Below are 27,951 nucleotides of genomic sequence, written 5' to 3'. Positions count from 1 at the left end.
GACATGGAGTTTATTTTACAACTGAGGATAAAAGAATGCCATTCTGAATAATCGGGTTGATGATAAAACCTGAAAATCTATCATTGGGTGAGAATTTATTTCTTCAATGTTATGTACAGGACCATGCATCAGAGCAGATGCCATTAAAAGTCTGTCATTTTATGTAAACCTCATCAAAGGACCTACTTTTCACTGAAAAAGGACATTGTGGTCCGACAATATTCTGTAGTTTTATACATTTCCCCCCATATTTTTCTAGAAAATAACATTATAAAAATGCACACAGTACAAATAATGTTGAACTGTAAAGAGCAAGATATGCTGACACACATGTATACATACTTGCTGATTATTCATACAATAACTTTAAACTTCATTAATTTTACAACTGTAGCTTCACAATAATAAAATTGGTAGCCCACTAACGCAAATACTGTACATGTTGAAACAACCAGGAAATCATATTTTACTCGAAAAAACAATATTCTAAATATTTTGTAAGAATTTCTGGGATTTAATGACACAAAAACAATATAGTTAAATCCCCCAAATTGCAATGTTGATCAAGAGATTCATAATGAAAAAGGTGATGTGTAATTTTTACCCACACATTTCTTCAATTTACACTTCCTTAAAGTGCTGAAATCATCTTAATATTTTAAAACATCACCTTTCACACGGTTACTTTCATAACCATTTACCTTCATTTTAAAAGCTAAGCCTGCAATTTGAAAAAAAACAAACAGGGATATCAGTTTTGTAATCATGGTTGAAATTTCATTAGACATAATATGCTCACTGTTTTACACAAACACATGCACAAACTGTCTCATAAATAATATGCAAGTTGTGTTGAAATATATTCATTTTGAAAAAAAAAATCATTCAAAATCAGTGATCAAAATAAGAGCGTGGTCCAGTTTTAAATCAACGGATGGACTTTTCCCAAAGGCTCAGATTAGATGCAGTGCATTAGGAAAGCAACAATCAGTGCCATGGCTGCTGCACCAATTTGGTACGTTTATGTCACCAGAAAATGCTACTTTTACAACTTAGCTTCGAGCCTCTGCAGCGCAAGCTCCTGTCATTTATGGATAGCTGAATAACTACAGTATCAACCATGTCGTCATTACGATATGTGTCAATACAGTTGTGGCACCATCTGTTATGACAGATTGTAGCTTAGAGTTATAGTGCAACAGTAATCTGTCATGCTATCAGCTTCTTCATTGTTTCTCAAACTTTTCCAACTCTTTCACAAAGATAAGATGGTCCTCAGGCGACTTCCCATGTGTTTTGCAAAGGTGCAATTTGATTGCATGTTTGCTCACAAATGTCCGATTGCACAGTTTGCACTGATATATTGAGCCAGTGTCTTCTTCTGTAAGTCCAGAGGTACTAAAAGTCTTATCCTCTATTCTGCTGACTGCTTGCTGCTCGATTAAATCTATGGAAAGCTTTGAGAGGTCCTTCAGGGTAAACCCGAGGTGGGACTCCAAATGGTGAATGTAGGAGGAGGGAGTCCTAAACTGGGAAGCACAGTCACTGCACAAAAACAGAGGTTGGCCAGACTCAATATTTTTAAGGAACTTTGTTCCCCCTGTCCGCTTTAACTGGTATTTTACATTGGCCAGCCAATGTGAGATAGTAGTCATGGAGAGACCAGTGAATTTACAGATGTGGACGCGTTCCTGGGGTCCCAAGTCACTGACCACCAACTTTCCGTCAGCAGTCTCTCTAAGACTAGAGACAAACTGGGCCTGGAGAACCAGGAGGTGCTGGGGATTCCAGTTTGACTGTCGGCCCTTCCGTCTTTGGATGGGAGACAACTCCTCCAAACTGTCCTCAAAAGTACAGCCATCGAGGTCGGATTTCTCAGAGATGGAAGACGGGGTCGTAGACTTTGGTGTCAAACGGCCCGTCAGGTTTTTAACCATGTCTGAAATATCCATCAACGCATTCTCCCGAAGGAGCGGAGATGAGGACTGTGAGAAATCTTTGAAAGCTGGTTTGCTGTTGTTTACGCTGCCATTGTTGTTTGGTGTAGAAGCACCCGTAGGTGTACTGCCATTGGTGTTTTTGGACTTTGTCAAGTCAATGGGCTGATCATCATCATCATCGCAGTACTGACTCACAGGCTCTGCTGACTTAACCTGAGCAGAGCTGCTGTTGATCTTATAAAGCATCGCAAAGGGGTCTACGAACGGAGTGGCCACTTTTGCAGCTTTGCCCAAGTGGTTGTTCATGATAGACTGCAAAGCACTGAGAGGGTTGACTAGTGGTTGTTCAGGTGAGTGATCCGTAATGATGCTCAGGTTATTGCAGCCATTGCTTACAGGCTTTTTTGGTGAATCAACTTCACTTTTTATCTGTCTCTCTATTTTACTCGCTGTCTGCTCGCCTTCTTTGCCTCTCAACTCAGTCTGGTCCTCGACTACTATTTTTTTCGCTGCCCTTGAGCTGTTTTCTGGATTGGGTGAAACCTGTTTGTCCTTCGGATTTGGCAATGGAGACTTTAGAGACCTACCCTTACGCTGTACAGGTTTTTCCTCCTTTTCATTTTTTACTGAACTTTTCCCTGTCACTTTCTCAACTAGCTCCTCCATTGCCAACACATTGCTCTTGTGGCTTGGTGGTGGAGAGGGGCTATTTGGTGAATGGATCAGATTGCTTAATTCAGAGGACAGTACCTTCAAACTCTTGCTGCTGAACAAAGGTAGAACTTGTGCACATGACGGAAAGGAGGACTTGAAGGATCCATGGAGTTGATAGGCAGCATGAATGCTGGGATATCCACCCCAGGTTGGTGAGCCTGTTTGGGCCTTGCTGATTGCACTTGAAACTGTATTCTCTAAAGACTTCAGGATGTCCAAGCCACCTTTAGGTGTCTCTTCCAAGTCTTCTTCTCTCAGATATTGGTAAGATCTGGCCTTTCTAGGTTTGTCAGCTTTTTCAGGAGGATCTTCTTTCTCCTCTTTTATTTTTTTCTCTGGTTCCATCCCTTCCATTTTCTCCTCCTCTGCCTCTTCATCTTTCGTTTCTTCGTTTTTCTCCTCAGGGCTAGTGGGCTGCAATGGGGAGTCCGGCTGCGACTTCCCATTGGGTGCTGGGAGTCGTGTTGTAGTCGGTGGCAGAGGAATTGACTGAAATTTCTCCTCAATGACAGGATCGAAAACTAACTGCTTACCCTTTTTAGAGGCTGAATTGGTTACTTTGAGAAAGTGCCCTGTGACCATCATATGGGCTGTCAGTTGCTGCAAGGTGTCATGTGAACTACCGCATTCCATGCATTTGAGAATTTGAGCCTTGCGTGCCTCAAACTGCCAAGTATAACTGGCACCGTTTTGGTAACCGTATCGATTGTTTGGAGTGACATAAGGATTGGCCACTTTTTGGTCTTTGCGAGACTCTCCCAAGAGGATGCCAGATGAGACAGACTCTGGCGAGCTCGGAGACATTAAGTCTTGAAATGCTCTTTTTTTGGTTGGGGGTACCAGCTTTGAGGTGAGAGCTGACATTGGTTCTTTTAGAGGCACTTTCTGATAGTGTTTTGTTTTGATCATATGAACACTGAGGTCTTGCAAGGATTCGAAAGAATGCCCACAGTACATGCATTTAAGAACTTTTTGGGCATCTTCTTTGCCTTCCATCTCCAGCAGAGAACGCTTCCGTGGCTTGGACCACCTCCTGCTGCGATCATCCTCGGAATCCTTATTGTCATCACGGTAGTGGCCCGTCTCGTTCATGTGCACCGTCAGGCCAACCAACGTGTCATAGGCACCACTACAGTCCTTGCACCTGAACTTGCTGGCACCCGTAAACACAGGGCCATAGAGCTTATTGTTTTGCCTGTAAAGCTGCACGGTGCTGAAAAGGCTTGGCTCAGGAAGCAGTTGGTATGGGGTATGCCGTAGGGTTTTGGCCAACGCTGCCTGGTGCCAGTCATAAGCTAATCCTCCAGAGTTTACACTGTTGCCACTGTTGCTTGACAGTGCTCTGGTGTTGGTACTGCTGATGGTAATATTAGTGGTGGCTGAGGCATTGCTAGTGCTACATCTGCTCTTCAGATGGATGTTGCCTGGGCTGTGACTGTTCAGGAACCCATTGCTCCCTTTGTGATTGCTTCCATTGTCATTGCTGGCTGCGTAATTGTTCCCTTGTTTACTTTTTAGCATGTCCATAGCAATGCTGGACCAGGAGGCATCCGAGATCAGGTTTGCATAGACCGTTTTCATTTTGGTCAGACTGTCCTGTAGCGAGACGCCATTGATGGGCTCTGTGCTCTCCCCTTGCTTCTCCTCTACCTTGTCCTGATCAATGAGGGACGGCGTGGTCTTAAGGTCCACCAGATGATCACTGGTGGTGCTGAGTGGAGAGGCATACCCAGCGTCTGGGTTAGTGCCATTGCTGAGTGGAGAGTTTTGGCAGCTATAACGATCACCTGCGTCCTCGTCATCATTGAAAAGATAGTCTGCGTCTTCTTGGCCATCCAGGGAAAGGCCGTCATCTTGCAGATGTTCCTCTTCATCGATCTTATCCCCTTTAAACTCGTCCTCAGATCCATAAGCTAGAAAACACAAAAAGAGCGGAAAGTTAATTAGATATTGTTTATACACACATTTTTGATACATTAGAATAACACCAACTATGCATCTACCGCCCTTTACTATATGAAGGGATGTGCAATAATCCTAAAGAGATTTTTGTCAATTTTCCCAGCAGAGGACACAATTTTGCAATAATAAAGTGGCAAACATCCATATCTTGACAATGACAAATAGTCCTCTTCACTGCGCTGCCTAATGAAGCTATTGAACACTACAGCTCAGCAAGGGTAGAGAGCAGAGATGAGCCACAGAAATGTTTCTGCTTAGTTTAAAAACTGTACACAAGCAAAATTTTAAAATCATACAAAGAACAAATGCTCGGCGAAGATGATACTTATTAATCATATAAATGAGATCTGTTACCTCCCAATGCAAATACAGACATTTGTGTCTCTTCACAAATATGCCTAATATGCATATGGCAAATATGCCTCTCTGATTGCTCTGTTAACGACTCACTTTGGTGCTTCCTTCACAACATTTCAGTATATATATATGTGTGTATAAAGCCAGAGCAGCAATCAGCCTCTGTGTAGAGTATTTCATTGTCTATTTTGCTGCTGTATAGTGACCACAGGTCTGTGTCTGACATTGATTTGCTCTTTTCTTCCAACATGCCACACATACTATGGATTCACAAGTAAGAGATAGTGGAGAGAAATGCCAGCTGCATCAGCCTTGCCAAGCCATGGTTGGCTGGAGTCAACTTGGCATCGGCTGTGGAAGTCCTCACAGCGTGATGCAAGGAAACGGCCATTGGACATGACAAGCCGTGTTGTTGCTGCCTATGCTCCCAGAGTACTCACAGCTTCAAGTGTGCCATTTTAAAAAGAGGTGTGAGAGAGAGAGAGAGTTATAGTATCGGTGGAAAATGGCTGCCCACTCTCAGTAACTGTCAACAATCTTCACAAATCATTTGTTTCTAAAATGATTAAATCAGATGAACCAAATCAAAATAATAGACATTTAAAGGAATAATTCTCTACAACAGCAGAAAGATGAAAAGGTTTACATATGATCCTGGAACCACATTAAGAGAGAAACATTACAGAGAAGAAGGGAGAGGGAGAACTGGAGGGTTAAATATGCTAAGGCAGCTCCCCCAATCCATTCCTCGTAAGATGCTTGTCTGAGGTGCCAGAATCAGTCTCCAGTGAGGAGGCAGATGTGCTGTCAGCTTCAAACAGCATGTATCTCTCTATCCCATAATCGGAATGGACATAATACCTGATGTTTGTGAGGTGCCAGTTACTGCTGCCTGGGAAAAGCTGGAGGTCCAACAGCTGCAACTCTCAGCATTGTACGTGTGTAAAAGTCTATGTGAGAGAATGTCGAAATGTACAACCTTCCTCTTCTTAATTAAACTATTCCTGTGCTAGTTTTTCTCTGAACTGCAAGCTTGTAATTATACACAGGCTCCACTGAAAACCGGTCACTAAATTAGAAGATTTGAACCTTTTGCAAATGCAGCTGCACAGCTTTCTTTCAACCTGTCTCGTCCTCCCCGTCAAGATGCAGCCCCACTGTATTGAAATAAATGCAAAACCGAACCTATTCAAAATCAATGCGGTGAGAGTAGTTAAAGACAAAGCAGCCAGAGAAACCTGACAGCAGTACAAACACACACACACACACACACACACACACATGTACACACCGAAAGCACACTGACACTAAATTCTAGTCTTTCCCTGCCATCCTCCATATGTTGCCTTGACAGGCATCAGTGTCAGGAGTGTGTCAGTGTCAGCCCGGGGTGTCAGTGTCCACGCAAACAAGCCAGAGAAGAGGTGGGAGGGGAAAGTAACAACAACAAACACAAGTCAGCCATTTTTTTTTTTTTTTTTTTCTCAACCCCTCGCACGAAGCCTCCTCCTTCACCATCTGTGTCAGAAAAGCTGCGGGTGCCACCGCCGGCTAATAAGGCAATCAGAGATGGAAAAGATGCTGACACGGCGGCTTTCGAGCGTCACTCAGAACAAAAGAGGAAGAGGAGAGGGAGGGAGCGAGGGATAGGGAGGGGATTAAAACGGGGGTGGAGGGGAGGAGTGGGGGAAGGTGTCTGTTGTGGTTGTCAGTCAAAAACGTAAGCCCACTTTGTGCTGTCAAGGAGGATCGGGAAAAGAGGGGAAGTTTTGAAAAGAGAGGAGAAAAGATGTGTTTAGGCCAGCGAACAAGAGGTGTGTGTGAGAGAGTGTGTGTGCGCATATTTAACAGAAAAAAAACAAAGACAGAGAAACATGTTGAACTACATCCAACAAACTAAGTACAAGATCAGGAGAGAGAAAGTGGTGCAATTTATGCTATGTGCGCGAGTTTATAGGTGTGCATATTATAGGCGTGGCTGATCACTTATCTGTGTGTGTCAAGTGTTACAGTGTGTCAGGTGCATGCAGGGATGCAATGTCGCTGGCGGGGGGAAGGCGAAGCCATCTGCGTCTGGAGAGGAGCCTGTCACTATTGTTGTGCCCAGAGTCCAGGATTTCTTGCAGCAGACAGGTGACACCACAGTAGGACAGCCCCCCCCAGTCACACACACACACCTGTCCCCCAAACTACATCCCTCCCCCAAGGCAGGAAGCTGTGTGAGGTCCCCACACACACACACACACACACACACACACACACACACACACACACACACACACACACACACACACACACTACACCTTGCTTTTCATACTCATTTGAAAGAACAAATGCGACTGGGTCGAGAAAACAAATTCCTTGCTACCAAAGCACATGCAACACACGTGCAAGGATCATGCAAACATGTACACATGCCTGGACTAGGCCTTGATACAGAACCTCAATACTTTCCAACTGAAAATGTGTCCATAGCAACGAGTTCCAAAAGTTGGCATTGAATATCTGGTCATATTCATAAGCTTGCTTTTTCATTCTCTAATTGGCTAGTTATTGATTTAAATAATTTGGCACTGAACTTTATTCAAGTGAAGTTTTTGAGGGGCTGCTTTTGTTAAGAAATGTAACATTTGAGTCAAGTTTGGCAAAAAAAAGATTTTCCTTTTAAATAAATAAATAAATCCTCAAAGTAAGGTATCAAAAAAGAAAATTTGGTATTTCATCACCAATATTATCTAAAATGTCAAAACAACACAGCCCACAACTGAAAGAATTAACAGCTTTCAATTTAAAGCTACATATGTCTCCGACTGCCCAATATCACAAAATGTTAAAATAAGTTTTTATTATAACGACAAATCCAGCAACACTTGGTTGGTGTCAGACACACCGACCAGTTCTCAGAGAGAACACGAGACTGGGTGAGATAACTCGAGTATGACTGGGCACTGGGCACTTTTTTTCTTTTTACCCCCACGTTGTTTTTCATACACAACCACACAAAGCGCACACTTTCCCCTCTAAACCTTCTTCATTTATTCATGTTGTCTAGGAGAAGAGGGCAATCCCGGCTCTCATTTGCAGTGCTAATGTCCAATTCCGCCAGCTTTCACCCTGCTGATTTACCCCGCGTAGCCGGGCGCTGCATCCAGAGCGGGGCGGCCGGCGAGGCTCACACCGTTTAGTGGCCCTTCAAAATGGGAGCTCCGGTGTGGCAGTCTTATTTCTCTCTCCCGTTTCGCTTTGTCACCGGCCCCTCCATTCCCTGCCACTCACCTCTGATGGCTTTGGACAGGCCTGATCAGTGTGTGTCATTGACCTGGACGACGTGCATGAGTGTGTGTGTGTTTCAGCAGAGAGAAGGCTGTAAATAAAATGACATTATTATTTCCTCTGTCCTATCATGTAGAAAAGCCAATTATGGTAATGCTTAGTATGTCAGGCAATCTCTGTCTCTCTCTGCTCTCCCCCCGTCCTCTTCATTCTTCCTCTTCTTTTTTTCTCCTCTCTTCCTCCGGGATAGTCGTGGATGTGGTTTCATAGGACCTGACAGTCTTTGGACTACTCTGCCGACAATGTACGTGGAGGCAAACTGGCACAGAGCAACAGCCTCCTCTCAGCTTCAAGACAACTACCCCACGAACGGAGCTTTTCATGCGATTCTGCAGAACAAGTTGCCATCGGAGGAATCATTTCAGATCCACATTGTCAAAATGATTAGAAAGTTGGTGAAATTATAAACTAGAGGATTTCACTTTGTTGCTTAAATTGATGAAGCTGGAGCTCCATCGATAAGTGAAGCCACGGTTACCATGTATGAGCTATAATTTAACCCGCAGCTTGTGTGACCAGACATGAAAAAGCCTACCTAACAGCTCCCCTCCCGCGGCCCCACCCTCCGCTAACCCACATGGAATAGTCCACCATATGGCACAATAGCTCCAGGGCTTCTAATAGCTTGTGTGTCGTACAAATCCACCTTCTCAGCTTCCACGACTCTTCCGGTTGGGAAAATAAATGAAAAAAAAACCCAGCTGGTAAAGTCTGCTCTTCCTGCTGGTAGCTATCTGCAGACATCGTTTTGAATTTGATTATATTTTTTTAACTGTGACTGCAGACTTTGTGTCACTGCTTTGGATTCTTTATAAAATATGAATGAAGAAAAATGACCTTTCGTGAAACTTTCGACTGTCCTGAGGGCTTTCACATATGTTTCCAAGTAATTTGCAATTACTTGAACTCATATTATGCTAATAGCCTTTTTAAATAGGTCACATAGACAGTGCATTTTACCTCTGGCTCAGCTTCATTAGACCACTACGAGTGCGTAATATGTGTATGTGTGCTCCGTGTGACTGAGTAAGAGCAAACGATAGCTGCTCACAGAACAGACCAGCGATTAAAGAAAACAACCAATCTGGAGAACCGCAGCCATTTTCTTCTAAAGAAAACGATTTCCAGTTCTTTTCTTGAAATGTTGTGCGAGTTTCTCCTCTTCTTTTTTTTTTTCCCTCTTTCCTTTTTTTTCCCGGCCCTGTTTGTTCAGATCTCCCGTGAGCCGGTTTCGACACGCCATGACAGTGACTGTGGTCTATAAATCACCTTTTCCCTGAACTGTCACTGCCTGCTTGCTCTGAGATGAAACAACAGCCATTAGATCATCGGCGCGGCAGATTCCAGCCTTTTCTGCTCTGCTTTTCAGCCAAAACCCCCCCCCCCCCCCCTACGCCCAACAATCGAACATTTCTCTGGTGCTGCACACACACACACCATCTGGTTTGTTTTCAGGCAAAGTACAGAATCAGATAATGCATTACTAATGCTAATTAAAGATGATGCGAGTGAGATTTACACAAACCCAATGCCAAGCGCTGATTCAATGTAGGCTGCATCAGACAGATGCCGTTTGTTAAACAGCTTCTTTTAGAGAAAATATTGTCAGTTTCTTTACCATCCATAAGGAGTGAGCCTTATGGAATTTAAGATTTAAATGGGAGTATTAAGTTATTTAAGTTGTTCTATTTTGGTTCAATCAAGGGTGGTCGTTACACGACAGAACGTTGCTCTATTTAAATCGGAAGGGGATGAATCACGAAACTAACCAGCTACCGACACAACACAGAGTCCTCGTTTCATAGACGCCGTCTTTTATATTCACCTGCATTGCCCCTGACAGTGGAGCTTCCTCCGACTAAACAACAGCTGCTCCCATCGCCTAGCAACAACCAGTTGATGGATGACCCCAAAGATGGATAATTACCATAAATCACTATGGTTGTGTGGAGAATAGAAGCAGAAAATCATTGTAGGAAAAAAACAGGCTGAGCCACAGTTTAAACTAGTGTGCCTGGTGTTGAGGCTAACTTTGTCTCTCATGCATTCGTTGAATTATAGTCGGCTGTAGATTCCCCAGTTGGCAAGCACCGGCCGGTGAACCACATCAAAAGTGGCACTGGATTTGTCTATTGGGGTCGTTTTGAGCTTTTCTTCAGAGTGGCCAGTGTTTCAGACTGTATGAATAGGGTTTGTAAAATGAAACCTGATGAAATGACTCATGGGACTAAACCTGTCCTGAAGGAGTAGGGACAAAGAAAACAAAGTGGGCAGAGGAAGGAAGAAAGGAAACAGCGAAGAATGAATGATGGCAACAATGATGAGTTTAGCGCCGCAAAGAAGACGAGGACGGGGGACGGGGGGACAGGGGGACAGGGGGAGGGGAGGAGGAGAAGAGGCACAAAGGGGAAGTGTGTTTACAGTCTGAACATACGTGTTTATTTATGCGCAGTGTGTGTGAGTGAGTGTGTTGGAGGGGACGGAGGTAGTCTGTGAGATACAGGGGAAAAGGAGAGAATAAAAAACGGAAAAAAAAAAGGAGAAAATGAGAGGGCGCGGGGCCAAAACAGGGTCACAACCCAACCGGTTCGGTCTAGCCGAGTCCGGCTGCACAATAAGCCATCAATCAACCTTCTCCACGCTGTCAGACCTCCCCTCAATTCACAGAGGCCATCCACTTTGTACACTGCTGAGGAACAAAACATAAAGAAGGAAAACAGACAGAGGGAGAGAGAAAAAAAACACACACATACATAGTACACAGTTCTACGAATCTGATCCTTTACTCTCTGAGGGAAGGAGGCACCTTAACGACCCACTTACACTGAAAAACGACTCGGTGAAATTCATCCACGTCTTTGCAAAACGTGCGGTTCGAGGAGCTTGTTGACCGGCTGAACACGTGCAGGGTTAGTTGGTGACCTCTCACAAGCTAGCCAGCCTAATGCTAAAATGCTAATGCTAGTCAGTAACAATAGCTCTCAGGGCTTCTTTCTACTTTCTCTACAATAGGCCGTTTACTCCCTCTGGCATTTTTCATAATTTCATTTAATAAATTAATAAATAACATTTTGCAACTCTACTGACTGGTTTTGCTGTTGGAAGTTTGCCTTTAAAAAAAAAAGCTAGTGTGACTACTGGGCAGTCTGATTTACGACAGAGGGGTGGCACACTCACACATACACACGCACACACACGTTTTTTTGTCTTTCTGGATCAAAACATTTCATCAGCTCCTGCTCCACCCTTATCTACTTCTCGGTAAGACATTCAAAACAAACCACAAACCAGATAAGCAACACAAGACTGAACACAAGAATGCAGAGGACCTTGTGAGAACATGACCTCAGAGACAGACAAAGAAATCAGAACTTTAAAAACCATAAAGTCACTTCAGGGAAATTAAATAGAACCGCAAACCCTTCAGGGCAAGAAGCTGCTCAGGACAAGCAAATGTCCTCAAACATTTTAGTGCTTTTAACTGCACGTGTCGCCAGGGAAATTCCAGCAATTGTGCGCCATCAAAACTGTTATCCTTTATGCATCGCCACATTTTCTTTTTTCATTCTGCCCGCTTAAGTGACGAGTTAGTGCCCGAGTCTGGCGCTCCATTAAACAAAGTTCCACTGTTTCGTTTCAACACTAGTTTAGGATTTAAAGCCTGATGAATAGCATAGGGGTGTAACAAAAAAAGAAATAACAAAAGCATAAGCTGAACCGCACCATAGTTTGGAGTGTGTATCGGTGCTGTGTGTGGACCTTTTTTCTTCTTCTCCCTTTCCTGATGACCACGGCAATAAAGTCACAAAAGAAGAAATGATGGGAGGGAGGAGGGATTAGGAGCTGAAAAAAAAAAGGGTCCCTGGAGAAAGTCAGTAAATTATGTACTGGGCTCTCAAAGTGGACTAGTATCAGTAGCCATCTCAGCCTGATTGCGTCTGTGTGCGACTATGCATGCCTGTGTGTGTGTGTGTGTGTGTGAGAGCGAACAATGGCTATGAACAGCTTCACAGTCAGAGAGAGAGAGAGGCAGGAAGAGAGGAAGCAATCCTTCAACAGAACACAATATCAGACTGCGGACAGACAACTAACGGCTGGAAGGTTCTGGAAAACGAGAGAAGCCTGCCTCCCTCACATTTCAGCTCCAAACGCCGCCTCCCAAAGTGCCCTCCATCTAACACTAACACGCACACACACACACACACACGCACACATAAATGGCACCATAACTCTATATCCGCAATCAATCTGGGCTATGAAGACACATCCATCTCCAGTAATGTTAATGGGAGGGTTTTGGTGGTTGGAAGGGGGTGGAGGACAGGGGTAAAACAGAGGGTATGCGACTGCAGGGCTGACCTCAGAGCAGTGTGAGGTAATACGGGCTGTGTGTGTGTGTAATAGAGACAGAGTAAATGAATAAAAAGCGAGAAAAGAGCTGCGTGCATTTGAGCGTACGGTTGTGTATTTGTCTGCATGTCAGGGGGTCAGGTGTGTGTTTGTGTGTGCGTCGGTGTGTGTGGGAGAGAGACTGATGGCTGTCAGCTTGCATCTGGCAGAGAAAATAAATTAGGCTTATGAAGACAAATGAACAGGCTATGGAAAGAGTAAACGGGGGTGGAGGGGGATCACGACAGAGAGAGAGAGAGAGAGAGAGAGAGAGAGAGAGAGAGAGAGAGCGCAGAGCGAAGGGAAGGGAAGGAATGAAGAGGAGGGAGACATAATGAAGGAGAAAAGAAGGATATTGTGAGTACGTGGTGGCATGGATATGAAAGGAAGGAGATGGAGCGGCGTTGCCAACTAAGAGAGAGTTCCTTTCGGCAGCCAGTGACCGTTCATTAAGAAGGACGGGCACACAGACAGGCCTGCTGCTGGCAACAGGAGAAGCTTTGGCATGCGGCTTCTCTGCCTGCAAGGGAAACGTATATGTGGGTGTATGTGTGGGTATGTGTGTTTGTGGGTCCACGGCCAGCACGTTAAAAAAAAAAAAGAAATCAAGAAAATATACTTCTTTGCTTTAGTTGACTCTTCTTTCTTTAAAAGACAAGCAAACAAAAAGCTTTTTAAAGCCACAATGCAGCTTGGATATAATGAGTTATCGCTGGGTTTGTATCTGTGCTGGAAGTGCCTCTCAGTGTGTGTTTCCTCTGCCTGTGTGTTTGTGTCAGCGTGTATCCATGTGTGCTCTATCTCCGCAGATTTGTCAGTGTCTATCCCTTGACACACTCCCCTCGTTGCGAGTGGAGGAGAGCTCTCGGGGGGCTTTGTCACGCGGCGGTCTGTTCTTTTCCTGAGGCCTGGCGCCCCTCGTTTGATAAATGACACATGTCATTCTGTCAGCCCCTGCCATCCGGGCTGGGAGGCCCCGAGCTGATGTATGGCCGCCTGGGCTAAAGGAAATCAGAGTGTTTTGGCAGCGCCCTGAGAACATGGCCTCTTATAAGGGGTATGCGTCTGTGTGTTTGTGCCTGTCTGTCTGTGATACTGAGTGCATGTTTAATTGTGTGTGTGTGTGTGTGTGTGTGTGCCTATTAGTGAGTGTCTGTGTACACGTGCATGTGTGCGTGCGTGCGCTTTGCTCTCAACCTGTCAGGCGGACGGGCAGAGGGAGACAAATCATCGTCATGGCCGCCCCAGCTGTTCCCCAAATTTGGTGCGAGGAGGAGAGCGAGGGATAAAATCCTGCCGTTTGAGTTTTAAACGACTGATGCTTCCCAGAAACGGGACGGAGTGAGAGGACAAGTGGAGCTGAGAGCGCACACGCACACACACACACACACACACACACTGAATCAAAACTCCAATAGGAATCAAGCCAATCCCAGAAGGAAGCAACAGACAGCCGGAGTGGATTTCTTGAAAACAAACATGTGCGTACACACACGTAAACACACATGCTTCAGACGTACACACATGTAAACACACGAACACAAACTTTGGACAAGGCATTTGCACCTTAACCAACATTAAAAAAAAAGCGGACAGGCAGGCAAAACAAAACCATAACCATGTTTAAAGACGTTATACCAAACGTCGCCAGTATCGTTGGTAACAAATTCTTAAAAAAGGTTCTCGCTAAACTATCTCAAGGTCCAGACGATCCTTACAGCTACACAGCACACATATGCACAGACGCCTCCCTGGTGGAGGACAGTCCCACCTGGAGGTTGTGAACTCTGCATGACCCTGTTTGATTGGGCCGAACTCCCTCCCTCCCTCCCCCTCCTCTCCCACGGAAAAGAAGCGGGAGAAGGGGAAAAAAACAGCGTCATTAAGCTGTGAGTGATGAGTGGCAGCCATGGGTGACATCCTCCCCTCTCTCCCTCTCTCTCTCTCTCTCCTCCACTATCCAACTGCTTTCACTGTCTCTCCCTCTCTCTCTTTTTTTCTTCTCCATTGCCTTGATACTTTTCTCTCTCGCTTTATTCACCTCTCTCTCTCCATCCCTCAACCCCTCAAGTCATTTCTCTTTCACTCCTCTGTTGCTTTGCCTCCTCTTTTTCCACTCCCTCATCCCTCCCTCATTCGCCCCCCCCCGCCTCCTCCTCTTCTCTCCCTGGTTCTTTTTTGTCTGCTGTCACTCTCTTCTTCTCCCCTTTTTTTCACCCCTTAATGCCCCTCCTCACACACACACACACACACACACACACAATAGTGCCTCACTCAGTCTTGTCTAGCTCTCTGGTCCCGGTCATGTAGACACTCAGCTCCTCCATACATAATAGATCCCAAATATCCAGAGGAGGGGGTTCACATTATCACCCGCTCAGGATTGTGCCATCAGCACCGCTTCCACAGTGGCTCCACTGTCTGGCACCGCGAGGCCGACTCTAGTTTTAAAATAGTTTTAATGAATATGTGAAAATGTCTCTTTTAACCAACTTCTGTTCAGACAGGCCTGTCCAGTCGTGTGTGTTAATTTCCTGTCCCAAGGAGGGCACTTTTAACGGCTTAGCACAAGTTTTCAGGCTCTTACTGTAGGTGTTCTGCACTTTTATAATTGAACCTCAAAGCACAATGTCACATCTTGTCTTTTTTTGGAAATGGCAGTAAGCTGCAAGTGTCCTGGACAAAAAAAAGAAATGCAGCCTTGTAATACATTGTAACACTCTGTCCCTCAGAAAGAAAATACAGAAAACAGGTTTCTTTTTGTATTCAATTCAGATTGCTATAAAACAGGTCAGCATCTATGCACGGAAGTCCAATTTAAAAATGAAATGTAGAGTATTCTCTCTCGGCCGGTTATACATCGTGGTGAAGTTACTGGAGGAGAAAACGGAAGGAGATAATTGACTGAACTTGATCAACTTGATGTTAATCAGCGCGAGCCATTCTGCTCCTTGATCTTGTTTAGTTAGACCGAGTTTAATTAACCGATCCTGACATGCACAGTCTCCCCACTGACAAACGCTGCGCCCTGTGCACACAAAGGGAACTTAACGTTACGGATATTGTTCGGCGCTTCCTGTGTAAATAAAGTAACGAGACAAATTAACATGGTTGTTAATTACGCTGTTGTCATTTTACAGCCGGTCCAAACCTTTCCAGGCCTGCAATGCACCTCGAGAGTCTCTTTTTAAACAGCGAACTCGAATCATAAACACCGATGCTGCAGCTCCTGTTTCTCACACGGATACGGTTTTTTTTTGATTAAAGAAAAAGTCCAGACAGAGCCCAAAGCTGTTCTTATTCAGACTGAACTATCACAAACAACCTGTTGTTGGGTCTGCCAGAGAACCCTCAAGCAAGCTGCACTCATTTCTTCCTGTTTGTTGCGTAGAACAATGATTGAACTCATGTTGACCCGGAACGTAAACTTTAAATCAGTTTGTATACTTCATTATTGTGAATTCATCAGTGCATTCATCTGACCCTTTTCACAATGGATATTGTATATGCTGTTATTAATGTGGACGCTGTACACATAAATCAAAAAATCCATAATCAAATCAATTGATGGTTTGCCGCCCTATTAGCATATTTTTGGAAAACGTGAAGCACATTTCCAGCTGATGGTTTCTGCCCAGTTTGATGTAAATATTGTACCAGAGTCATCACTTCCAGTTTAATGTGTATGGCATAACTTTCTCTAGGTTCATTTTTTCTGTTTCCTAAATCAGCAGTTATTGTTAAAATAGAGATGTTTACGTACAAGGCTCCAACTATGAGGCAAGGCAGGGAAGGAATGAAGTGACAAACTGAGAAATGGAAAAGAAAACCAGAGTAGTTTTGTAAAAAAAAAAAAAGTACGTCACACCTAGAAATGACTCACACACACTGGGAACGGGCCAAATACACTGTCAGTGATCAACAAGTTGACAGAAATATTGCACAGACCTTCACATAGTTCAGACACCAAGCGGTACCCAAACTAAAAGGTATCGTCAACGGCACACACAGATGCTACTTAATGGACAAAAATGGACCAGTTAGACACGATCCAGAAGCCTTTCATGGACGACATTTAGCTTGAGGGAGCAAACACAGACAGATGGATAGACAGTGTTTAGGGTCCAAAAAAATGCAGGTAGTGGCTATGAACAAGTGGTAAACGAAAGTATTCTTTTCAATTTTCTTTTAAAAGTAGTAAATAAAGTAAAAGTAGTTATAGCCTATTGTAAAATGTCTGCATTATTATAATCATGCATTACATAATTCAAAGTACTGCAGTCAAAAAGTCACATCAACCAAAGCGTCAAAAAAGCTGAAGTATGAAAAATAAAAGTATTCAAGATGCAGGCCCCCATCAGTGAGATAGATATATATATATATATCTATCTCACTGATGTGTAAGCATCATTTTAATGGTTCAACCAATCATATGACATCCATCCATCAATCAATCTGCAAATTTTAGCGACAAGGGAGGTATGTGTGGAGCCACAGTTCTCTGTAGCTCCTTATCCCGCGACGCTCTAAGCCCGCCCATTTTTTAGGGGTCCAATCAAATGCAAAGGATTTGATTTCAAAATCCCTTTTGTAACTGTACAGCGTTCAAATATTCCGTTTCACGGGGGAAACACTCACAGTACAGAAGTTAAAACACGCTCCAACTTCCATTTCACTGGCGCTTCAAAAAGGTCTCCTGTCTGTACGGTAAATATGAAGTGACAGCCAGCAGGTGGTTAGCTTAGCTTAGCATTAGGTCTAGAAACAGCTAGCATGGCTCTGTTCGATGGTAACAAAATACATCTACGAGCACCTCTCAAGCTCAATAATCAACACGTCATGTCTCGTTGGTTTTATGATGATGAGATAGAGGGAGATGGACCGGGGATAGACAAAGTAAACAGGACAACAGTCTCAGACAGCCAGAGACAGGTGATTAGAAACAGATGCTCAGGTGGACAGCGAGTTCCACGGAAAGAGCTCGTTTGCTGCGCGAGGGGCTGAGAGTGACGAGAGAGACGCGCTGACAGAGGAGACGTTTCGGGTGTACAAGAGACCTCCCGCTGTTCTCTCTGAGACAGACGACTTAGAGGGACGGAGCTGAGCTTATACCCCCCTGTGATTGGCACCGTCTGAGACGACGCGGCGGCTCAGGGAAGGATTTGGGAGGAACTTTTGGAGGCAGCATGTGGTGTTGTTGAATCGACTGGGATCCGGAGACATTACATCCCTTTTCAACTGCCCGTCAAGCCGACAACTGTTAAGTAATTACTTTGTGCAACCCCGAGGAAATTGTGGTCAGTGGGTTTCTTATAAATGTACGAGTCAAACAGAACTGAACAGCACACAATATGATTTGATTCTTTTCCCGTGCAACATACTTCATGGGGATGGAAATGTGTGACAGTCATGTGTTTGGACTTCAAAGCAGATGACACAAGATTTAACTGCCCTGTGACCGTTGAGATTTTTTACAACAACAAGACGTGTGACTGCTGGATGTCGCTGAAATCAAACTATTACAAAAAAAAAGAGGCTCTGGAAATGTGAGAACGAGGCCAGCGGGCCTGAAATGGTATATATATTACGCTCTCCTTTTCAGATGTCGAGTTCATGTTCTTGTAACCAGTTCACTGACTCTTGAGCATCCAGTGAGAGAGAGAGAGAACGATAGATGAGGGCGAGAGACAGGGAGGAAGATGAAAGAAAATATGAGCAGGGTAGAGGAGAATTGAGTCAGTAAGATAGAGATTGATGACAGATAGGAAGATGAGAAAAGGCTTACAGGGAGAGAGAGAGAGAGAGAGAGAGAGAGAGAGAGAGAGAGAGAAAGGGGGCCAGTAATCCCCAAAAAGGAGTAGGCTGATATGAAGATGAAGAGGGGAGGGTGGCAGTGACACTAGACCAGGCTGCAGCATGACCTTCCTCCGCGTCCGCTCTCGAGGACAAAGTGTCATCTGTTAACTGTATCCACTCCCAGATGGCTTATCTGCAGCAATCTAGTGTCTAAAAATGATATTCATTGCTTCTAAACCCACCTTATCAGTTAAAGAAACACTCCTTTTGGGGATAGAAATATTTGCGACCCCCCCCCTCCGACTTTTGTCCACTTGCAGTTTGGATATCCTGAGGCCTTTAATCCACCTAATAAAAACAAGTATCTTTCTTTTCATGATATATGATACTGGTTCTTGCCAACATGCGCAACATGCAAAAAGCAAAGGCTTTCTTTAGAGCTATAAAGGAAAACATTACCACTAGCTGCTGCTCAGTTTGCATTCGTTTGATTAATGTTTATGCACTCCTGATATTTAAAGGGGGATTATATTCAAAACACCATCGGCGTACAGCTATCATGTACAGAAATATTCCAGCTTTCGCCTTGGCAACCACAAAAAAAGAAAATACACAAATTCTATTTGTAAGCCTCCAGCCTTTGGAGGGTTGCTTTATAGTTTGGTGTGAAGAATTGATGCAACTCTCCATTACAAAGTTTTCATTTTCCTGCTCTGAACTTTAATGGAATTTCTGCTGAGACACAATCCTCAGCCAAAAGGTACTGCAGCAGTTAGTGCCTTGAAATGACTCTTATTTCTCTTCACTAGACAGTTTCTACATATTGCTAGCCTCTTTCACTTGAAATAAAAGCATTGCCTCTACACGGCTCTCAACATGGTGACTGCTTAGCTGGCAGCAAAAGTTACAAAAGTGCGCCGATTACAACACACACAGAGGGAGAAAGACTTAGTTCTCTGCTCAAAGACATTACTCTGTCTTTACGTGGCAAACAGCGGTTTGCTGCTGTATTATTGCTCTGAATCCCATATAGAGAGAACTGTTAAAGAATTAAAAAGTAAATGGAAAGTTGACATTGTTAAAACTAGGGATGCCCTGATCCAACTTTTTCCTCTCCCGATACCATCGATGAGAAAACTGTTTAACGTGGATTTGTCCCGTCCGGCCGATAACTGATCTGCTTATTTAGGTCAGTATAGCAGGTTACAATGCCAATTGGATTGGCGCTTCTGTAGCTAAAACAGCATGTGTTCTGTTTATTCAGGAGCCTATGAAGTTGTCTTTAAGCAACAAGCTGACAAGTCGGTGGTTTCTAAAGCTGTAAAATTGTTTGCAGGTTTCTTTTGCTGGGATTATGGGAAGCCGACAGGATGCGTACAAGAGGAAAGTGCTTCAAATCACTAGAAAGCATGAATTACACGTACAATACTTTCAGCCAGAGAGCTACGCGTTGAGATACATTCTGTATTACTGTGGCAGTCACATGACACTTTAGTGGTGAAAGTGGTTTCTGTAACCAGACTTGGTACAACTTAATACACCCAATTTAACTGTTGATAAAGAAAATTAATGACATTGTTCTTCATTGTAAAATATATAATAAAGAATGAAATATGCGTTTCCTTTTTGGCACTCCATGTGTACTTCGCTCCAAGGATGGCAACAGCAAAGCAAGTGCGGTGCTCTGCAGTACAACACAGGCGCATGTAATCAGCGGCTAATAACACGATGGGAGTCGCTGCCCCACAGTAAATCAATGGGCAAAATAATTGCTAATACACTGGTTATCGATTAGCGTGCCCGCCATGCTCTCATTTTCTGGGGGCGACCGCGGCTAAGCGCTAAAGCAGTGACAAGGGTAAAGTGTTATTTCTCAAAAAGGCACAGAGACAGACAGCTGGGCAATGACTGCAGGGCCTCGGCAGTAATTCTTAATTGACACCTGTCAGAGCAATGGCAGCAGTCACAGCTGCTGCGGGAGAACGTCTACCCAAGTCCTGTTCATCTGTCACTTTTAATACCTTTTCTTCACAGCACCCTTCTTTCTCTCCCTCTGTTGTCTTCTTCCCCTCACCCACACCCTCTCGTACCCAGCCGTGCTTCAACCCAGATGTTCAAGGCTGGTTAACAGAAGCGGCGCAACTTCCGGGCCGGGTCGTGTACGGCCTCCGGTGGCAGCTCACTTACCTCAACACTGTTTTTTTTATTATGTGTACTTTGTGGATCAAAGGCAGGTTTTCAGACTTAGCTTAACTGGCTGAGCTCTTGACCCAAGTATCAGCGAGAGATTCAATATAAAAGGAGTACGGGGAGTAATTCAAACCTCACTGCGCCGGCTATGGAGGCTGTGTATCTCCAGCTTTATCTCTAGTATGATCACCACGATTACCGCAACAGGCGCCGCCTCAGTGGCAATTGCTAAAACATCAAGTGTAGCACTAAAAAGAAAAGAAAAAATGATGGCGAGTACTTCCACCCAAGGAAAATGCAGACTTTTAGCCTTTGGACGAATTAGATCACAGCACACCAACAATGGCTAACTCTGTCTCTCCAATAGTGGCGTCTGTCTGCCGTATAAAGCATCAATCACGCAGGGACACACACGATACATACAGACTAAAACCATAAAGTGGATTTATGCGAAAGTACTTGGATGACAGACATATAAAACGGCTGTATTGCAAAGGAAACATGGGAAAACAACAGAAAACACACTCCAGACTGGAGGCTTCCCCGAGGACACACTGACCTCTGAGTGTACCATGGACCTCCTGTCTCCTTGCCTTAAATCATCGCTTCCCATTTTATATCCTTATTTTCTGCATTCTTTTCTTTCACTCTTAGCCTAATTCGCCGTGTCTTCCCTCGTCTGAGTCTTAAACAGCTTGAATTATCAGAAAACTGTCAGATAAATGTTTGTGTGAAGGAGCAAACGCAGCCTCTTTGGAATGTTTGGTTGCCCACAATCCCTTGCTGCCTTGCTCCAGCCTACAGAAATAGTGAAAATATTACAAGCAGCTTCAAGAATAGTTTGAGTTGCATCACGGCGAATTTTCATTTTCTTAACATGTGGAAAATTAAGAACGGTCTATGTTTAAATCTCTATATGGAGCAATTATTAGTTGAATAATCGATAAGTCAATCATCAGAAAATTAATCAGCAACTATTTTGATTATTTAATAAATATTTGTTACTTTTTAAGACTCAAGTGTGATGATTTCTACATCATACATGACGATAAACTGAATATATGCACAAAACGTCTAAATATGTCATCTCTGGCTTCGGGAAGTTATAATATTTTTACTATCTTCTGACATTCTATGAACAAAGCAAGTCTTGATTAATTGAGGAAGAAATTGATTGATTGAAATGAAAGCGCACAGTCACATATGGTTGGATACAAGTGTGAAATAGTTTTCCGCTCGTGTAAACGTATAAAGCTGAATTTTACTCAAAAATAAGCAACCGGTGGCCGTAAACCCCTCAAGGGTTAATCATGTGGATGATTTCATTCTTGTTATAATTCTTGTTTTTATTTTCCAACCCCACTGCAGATTGTGGCGGTTGTTGTGCAGCTGTTCTGAATCAAAGCCAAGACATCTTTGTGAATGGAAAACACACTCACTGAAAGTCAGAGACAATAAATACACGCAGGATGTGTTTTAAGAGCGAGGGTGCGAGCGAGTTTCATTCCTTGTTTTCTTTACTTCTTTGTAAAGGCTCCTTGTGTCGCGCTTGAGTGAAAATCCAGGCTTTCCTGCTTCCTCTGAACCTCATTAAGCTGTGGGATAGTTTTACCTCGCTGCTGCGGCGCTGAATGCCTTCACATCGTCACCCTGCTGCCGAGCCTAATTCCCACATATTTTCAATCCGGCCCTCTCTTTTCCATAAGAGCAGTCATCGATCTTCATTTGTCACTTAACCTCCACGAAGATGAGGACATAGAGTGTAGTTGTGCGAGTGTGTGCATTAGCGTGTGTCTTTGATTTCCTGAAGGCCTGCTGGCTGTGACACCACATGCAAATGAAACTGCGGGTGTAGCGGAGTGTGGGATAGCAAATATATCCACCGACTCCTTCAGTCAATGTCACCTGTTAATGGCACTTTACATACACTGCCTTATCACAGGATCACAATGTTTCACATTCATACACACACACACACGCACGCACGCACGCACAGGGTTGCACAAACTCGCCTTGCTCAGTGACTTGCACACACACACACACACACACACACACACACACACACACACACACACACACACACACACACACACACACACACACACACACACACACACACACACACACACACACACACACACACACAGTTTTCATCTACAGACTTTTCACTTCAAATAACACCATTTTTTTTCTCACAGCGCAGCTTCAGCTCCTGACAAATGTCATTAAATACTTTATCGGAAAAATCCCGATAAAACCAACGCCAGGTTCCAATTCGATGGGGTTCTTAGCCGACAGGTGCCGTGAGCTAAATTTCTGTAGAGTAAATACAATGCAAAGTAACAACAACAACAACAAAATGTACTAATGCTGCTTGGCTTAGGACTTTGTTCCTTTTCTGTCAAACAAGCCCAAAAGCGGTTAGCAGAAAGGTCAGAGGAGAGGTATGGACAAAATATTTCACATTCAATGGAAGCCCCCCATATTCAGCTCGTCTTCCACTATGACAAACTACTCCCACTGCATACACGGTACGTCTTACTTACAGCACCAGTTCATGTACTAAACATAAGCTTACATCCAGACTTGAGGCTACAACCACTCATAACCTCGTCACAGGCGTGTTTGTGTCCAGCACGGCGTCGGCTTCACACGTCCCACGTTTTGATTCCTCACGTCACACTGCAGGCAAACACTGCTGTTAAGTGTACACTGGAACGACTGGGGGGGGGGGGTGTATGAGAAGTGGCTAACGCCGAGTTGATTATATCAAGGCAGCTTGCAGACTTGACACCTTGCTGAATTTGTAAGCATTAATCGGTGGGGCCCTGTCACTGATCCGTCAGCTACCTGGATAATTAGGGAGCGTGGCTAACGACGCCGTCGGGAAAGAAGGGAAGCTCAACTTCTCCCCCACTCACAAGTCATAATTAAGAGACTCCTTTTTGCATTGAGGTAGCTATAGCAGCAGTAAATGGGGGGGGCGGGCTCATAAGGCAAGGCACCGCTCAGTGTGTACCTCATTGTGGCTTCAATCTGGGCAAATATTGCAGAGCGCTTTAATTAAACCTGCTGAGCTAAGCTACACAGACAGATCATTAAAATGTAGAGCTGAAGTCCGTTTATTGGAGACACTGAATCACACGTATTAAAGAAATTAACAGCATCCACGGCCCCCCGACTGTAACCAGAACGCTTGATTTATGTTTAGAGCGCTAAACTTTTTTTTTAATTAGTGGCATCGGTGTGTGTGTGTGAGCGGCCCAAACCCAGCCAGTTGCCTCACATTTCTATCAAGAGAGGAGACAAAGGCAAGCTAATTACGGTCTTCAGCTGGGAAGGAACACATTTCCACATGGTCATGTTTAACAGTATCACAGCGTGTCACTTTCTCTGCCTTCATGGCCTGCGCTAATTCTGTCAGTGTAGAAACGGCTCTCTCTGCTGTCAGCGGAGATGAGAATCCAGCACAGGATCAAACATTTCTGAACTTAAACACCCAAGAGTGAAAAGAAACTGAGTGAATTTCAGATTCCCTGCTTAATTCAACCTAAGAAGAGTGAGTTCTGGTAAGTCTATACACTCCAATGGAGCGGTATGCTGATCCATCCCCTTGTGGATTGGTCAGCCACAGTTTGCCCCGCCTCTTCCTCTGTGTCAGTAAAACTAAATGTTGTGCAGGATAGGTAATCAAAAAAAATTGTATTTTTTTTTTTTTTTTTTGGCAGGTAGACCTTTTTAACTCCTCTGGAATAAATTCAACGCAAAGTCACACTGTAATCACACCGACGTGGTGAATGATTAGTTGACAGATTCATTACTCGGAGTGACGGTGTTTGATTTAAGATATTGTAGCAGGCAAACTAAAAGCGAGAGTGCAGCAATGCCAGTGATTTCCCAACAACGATCAAACCTGTGACCTCGGTATCAAAGCAAATACAGAATTATGGCTTCGTTGTATATCTTGTATACAACATGAAGTCAACTAATCACTGGTTATCTAGCTGCAAATGCATGTTGCCATATGTAAACATGCTAATGCTACCGATGCAAGCAGCCCGATATCATGCACATGTTTTCTAAGCACAGCAGTACAAATAGGTGCTGATTACAGCAGTTACAACTGTTTTTGATTCATAGAAAAAACAAAAATAGAATGTTTTAACGTTAAAGCTGCATAATCCTCACATCTGATAAGCTAGAACACGATAATGTCTTTGCGGGATATGTTACGTAAACGATACATTTACAACCAAAACTGTTGCAGATACATTTTCTGTGGATTGAGTAATAATTTCAGCACTAACTTTGCACACAGTCAAAGGCATTAACATGAGTTGTACACCTCGTTGTTGCCTTAACCTGGAATGGTCAACACGAGATAAACAAAGAAAATTCATCACAGAAAGAGAGAAACAAAACCTCGCTTGAAGAACCTCACTTTTTATACTTCACCTCCCACTACATTTGAATTCTCATTATAATTAGCTTACAAGATTTTACTGCATTGTTTACCTCGAGGTCCTGTGAGAAATACCTCGCAACACAACAGCACTTCAGTGAGAGGAGAGAAAAAAAAAAAAAAAAACAGGAAATGACAACAAATGACTGCAGCAAAAGTCTCTGCTGCTCAAATTGCACTGCACTGAACTCAACTGCCAAAACTAACAGATGCAGTAATGTGGTTCCAAATGAAAGAACACTGATGTATTGTCACTGGTCATAAACTAGATAGGGTACAGCGCCATTACAGGGTCTAAAATCATCACTGTGACTGATGAAACAGAGCCCATTTAAAATGGCATACAAAGAGCCATTGAATCCTCCCTCTCTCTCTCTCTCTCTCTCCCTCTCTCTCTCTGAGGAGCGTATGCAACATTTTGCTTTAGTGCAACTCCTAAGTGACAAATCCAGGTTGTGGAAATATCTGGTAATGCATTGTAAAAATAGCCTGTGTTTAAAAGGTGTGTACACAATTTCACAGAGGGAACCGTCTCGATCACACACACACACACACACACACACACACACACACACACACACACACACACACACACTTCAGTAGAGGTGTTCAAGTTTTTAGATTGACCATATGTCATGCACTGGAAATAATGTAGAGACACAGGCTGCCAAGTTGGGATTAACCATTACTGCCTGTGATGTATGCGTCTGTCACAAAAGCAGACAATAAAATCAATATTCAAAAGCTGAGCCTGAATGGGGGCCCCTTCACAGCTCAGGCTGAGGGACCAGAAGAAGAGGCTGGAAAAACAGGAAAACACTTTCTGTTTCATGCTCCCTTTTGGGGGATTTCACCACTGCTTGTGGCAGAGGTATAAGCCGACACCATTCACTCTCAGGCTTGTTCTTCAAACACATTTCCCTCTATCCATCACCAAAGCCTGGCGTCAATTAGAAATTACAGCCCCACCGAGTTCAAAGTCTTTCTGTCACAACCTTGATTAAGTCTGCTTAACCTCACATTTCCACCGCCTGCTTAACATTCTACAGCTGTTTTATTCGGCTTTGGTCATTACTGCACCAACTTCAAAGGCTCCTCTTTTTTCCCCCCGTCATTTGGAAATGCATGTCAATCACACACATCGCCCAGGGACATCAAATGGATTCAGGCAAACATGTGATTCCCTCTCAGAACAGTTCACGTCTGGTCAACTTAACGACAACATGGAGACAGGACTGTCAGGGGGCGATATGTGGGGAGCTGGAAAAGAGACTGTGGCATTGAATTTCTCTGAAAATGTGTAATTATTTACTTTGGTTGAGGTCCTTTTTTTCTGAAGAGAAAAAGCCAGTTAAATACAAATTAGAGCCTAAGTCGTAACTCTATGCTCTTATTATGACAGATGCTCGTCTGAAACGCACTTTAAAACGTTTTATTTAGTGCCAAGCAAGTTTGTGGTACCAAACAGTGATTTGTAACATACTTAGTATAGCCTTCTAATGTTTAGGTGCATGTAACGTTGCTGCTGCATCCTGCCTCTTAAAACATTTACGGCAGATTAACAACACTTCCTTTTCTTAAGAGATAAACACAGAGGTCAGGTCAAGAGCTTGAAGTGACCATTAGGAGGTAACCTCCCCACTTCACCCTGCAGTGTTTTTGGGGGGGCTAGTCCTGTGCGAGATGCCTCTCTGTGATCTCGCTACGCCCCAGCACCCCTCCTCCCTTGTTCCCTCCCCCTTGGGTATTAATCGCAAAGTATTTATCCCGCTTGAGAACTTTTCTTTCAATTTGTCTTTTCTTTGCTCCTCGGCGGGGGCAAAAAGTTATCCTTTGAGGGAGTCCAGCTGCCGGGGCGCATGCGTCTCTCTCTCTCTCTCTCTCTCTGGCGAGTGATTTACTGATGTTTATCAGGAATGAATAGATCAAAGGCAGTCGCATGACAGGCGATCAATCAAGCATCAAATCAAGGAAGGCAATCCCAGAGCGGAACTGAAAATATGCCACTTTTCTTTCTCTTTCTTGCTTTTCTCTCTCTCTCTCTCTTTCTTTTTTTGTTTGACTGGCACCAACACATCAAAATCCCGTTAGCCTGTAAAAAAAAAATGAGCTTTGTTTGTTTGGAGAACTTGGATGCTGGAAACCTAGTGGAGGGTCCGCTTTCAAAGCGTTGGAACTGAAGTGCAGCATGAGCGCATTCATTCCTCCAAGAGGCAGAACGGGCATCGCAGGCATGGCTGCGTAAAAGAAAGAACACTGTGCGCCAGTCAAAACACGCCTTAGATTAGGAGAAATAAACGTATTGCGGGGCTGATGAGAGATTCGGCTTTGCCCTCTACACCGAATACTCGCACCGCCTCGAAGTCTGCTAGCCTTATACCGTGTCCTGCATGAGGCACAACAACGGCGGAGTAAACTTGTCCGCATACAGAGCGTGATTTCCTGGCTGTTTTTTTTGTCGTGACTGTGAGAATAAAGTGCGTGTGTTTCTGTTTGTTTATGGAGAGCCGGGGCTTACCTGCTGACCGCCGCGGTGCTTGCTGCTTTCTCCTCGGCATGCTGCTGCGAGACTTTCCGCTTGACTTTTCATGCAGAGATCAAAACGAGCGGACGAGCTGGAGAGGAAACCCAAAGCCAGCGGCGCTTCCTCTGGCGGGGATGGTAGAAATAAAGTGTAGATCCCTCGCAGGGGAGGGCGAAGAAGTCTCTGTTTTGTCGGTGCAAGGCGAGGTTTAATCTCTACGGATCATTGTTTATAATCGGTGTGTCCGGTGAGAAAACGAAGATTACAAATCATTTAAAGCACAA

General features: G+C 44.0%; 1 protein-coding gene across 1 annotated transcript; it reads right to left on the bottom strand.

Moving 5' to 3' along the window:
- Window positions 1-10: 10 nt before the first annotated feature.
- Window positions 11-27,951, bottom strand: tshz1 (teashirt zinc finger homeobox 1). Its single transcript, XM_079175577.1, has 2 exons — window positions 27,662-27,951; window positions 11-4,567 (listed from the first exon to the last, which is right to left on the bottom strand). Exons 1-2 carry the CDS (start codon window positions 27,699-27,701, stop codon window positions 1,227-1,229), a joined length of 3,381 nt encoding a protein of 1,126 aa, XP_079031703.1. The 5' UTR covers window positions 27,702-27,951; the 3' UTR covers window positions 11-1,226.

This window comes from Pholis gunnellus, assembly GCF_910591455.1.
Source record: "Pholis gunnellus genome assembly, chromosome: 16".
NCBI classification, from domain to species: domain Eukaryota; kingdom Metazoa; phylum Chordata; class Actinopteri; order Perciformes; family Pholidae; genus Pholis; species Pholis gunnellus.
The sequence above is the reverse complement of the archived record's forward strand: the minus strand, read 5'-3'. Positions and strand labels throughout refer to the sequence as shown.

Excerpts from the sequence above, each read along its gene's own strand:
- tshz1 (XM_079175577.1), bottom strand. The coding sequence starts at position 27,701 with ATGCCGAGGAGAAAGCAGCAAGCACCGCGGCGGTCAGCAG. Across the intron at positions 4,568-27,661 it reads AGCACCGCGGCGGTCAGCAG|CTTATGGATCTGAGGACGAG; the intron begins GTAAGCCCCGGC and ends TGTGTTTTCTAG.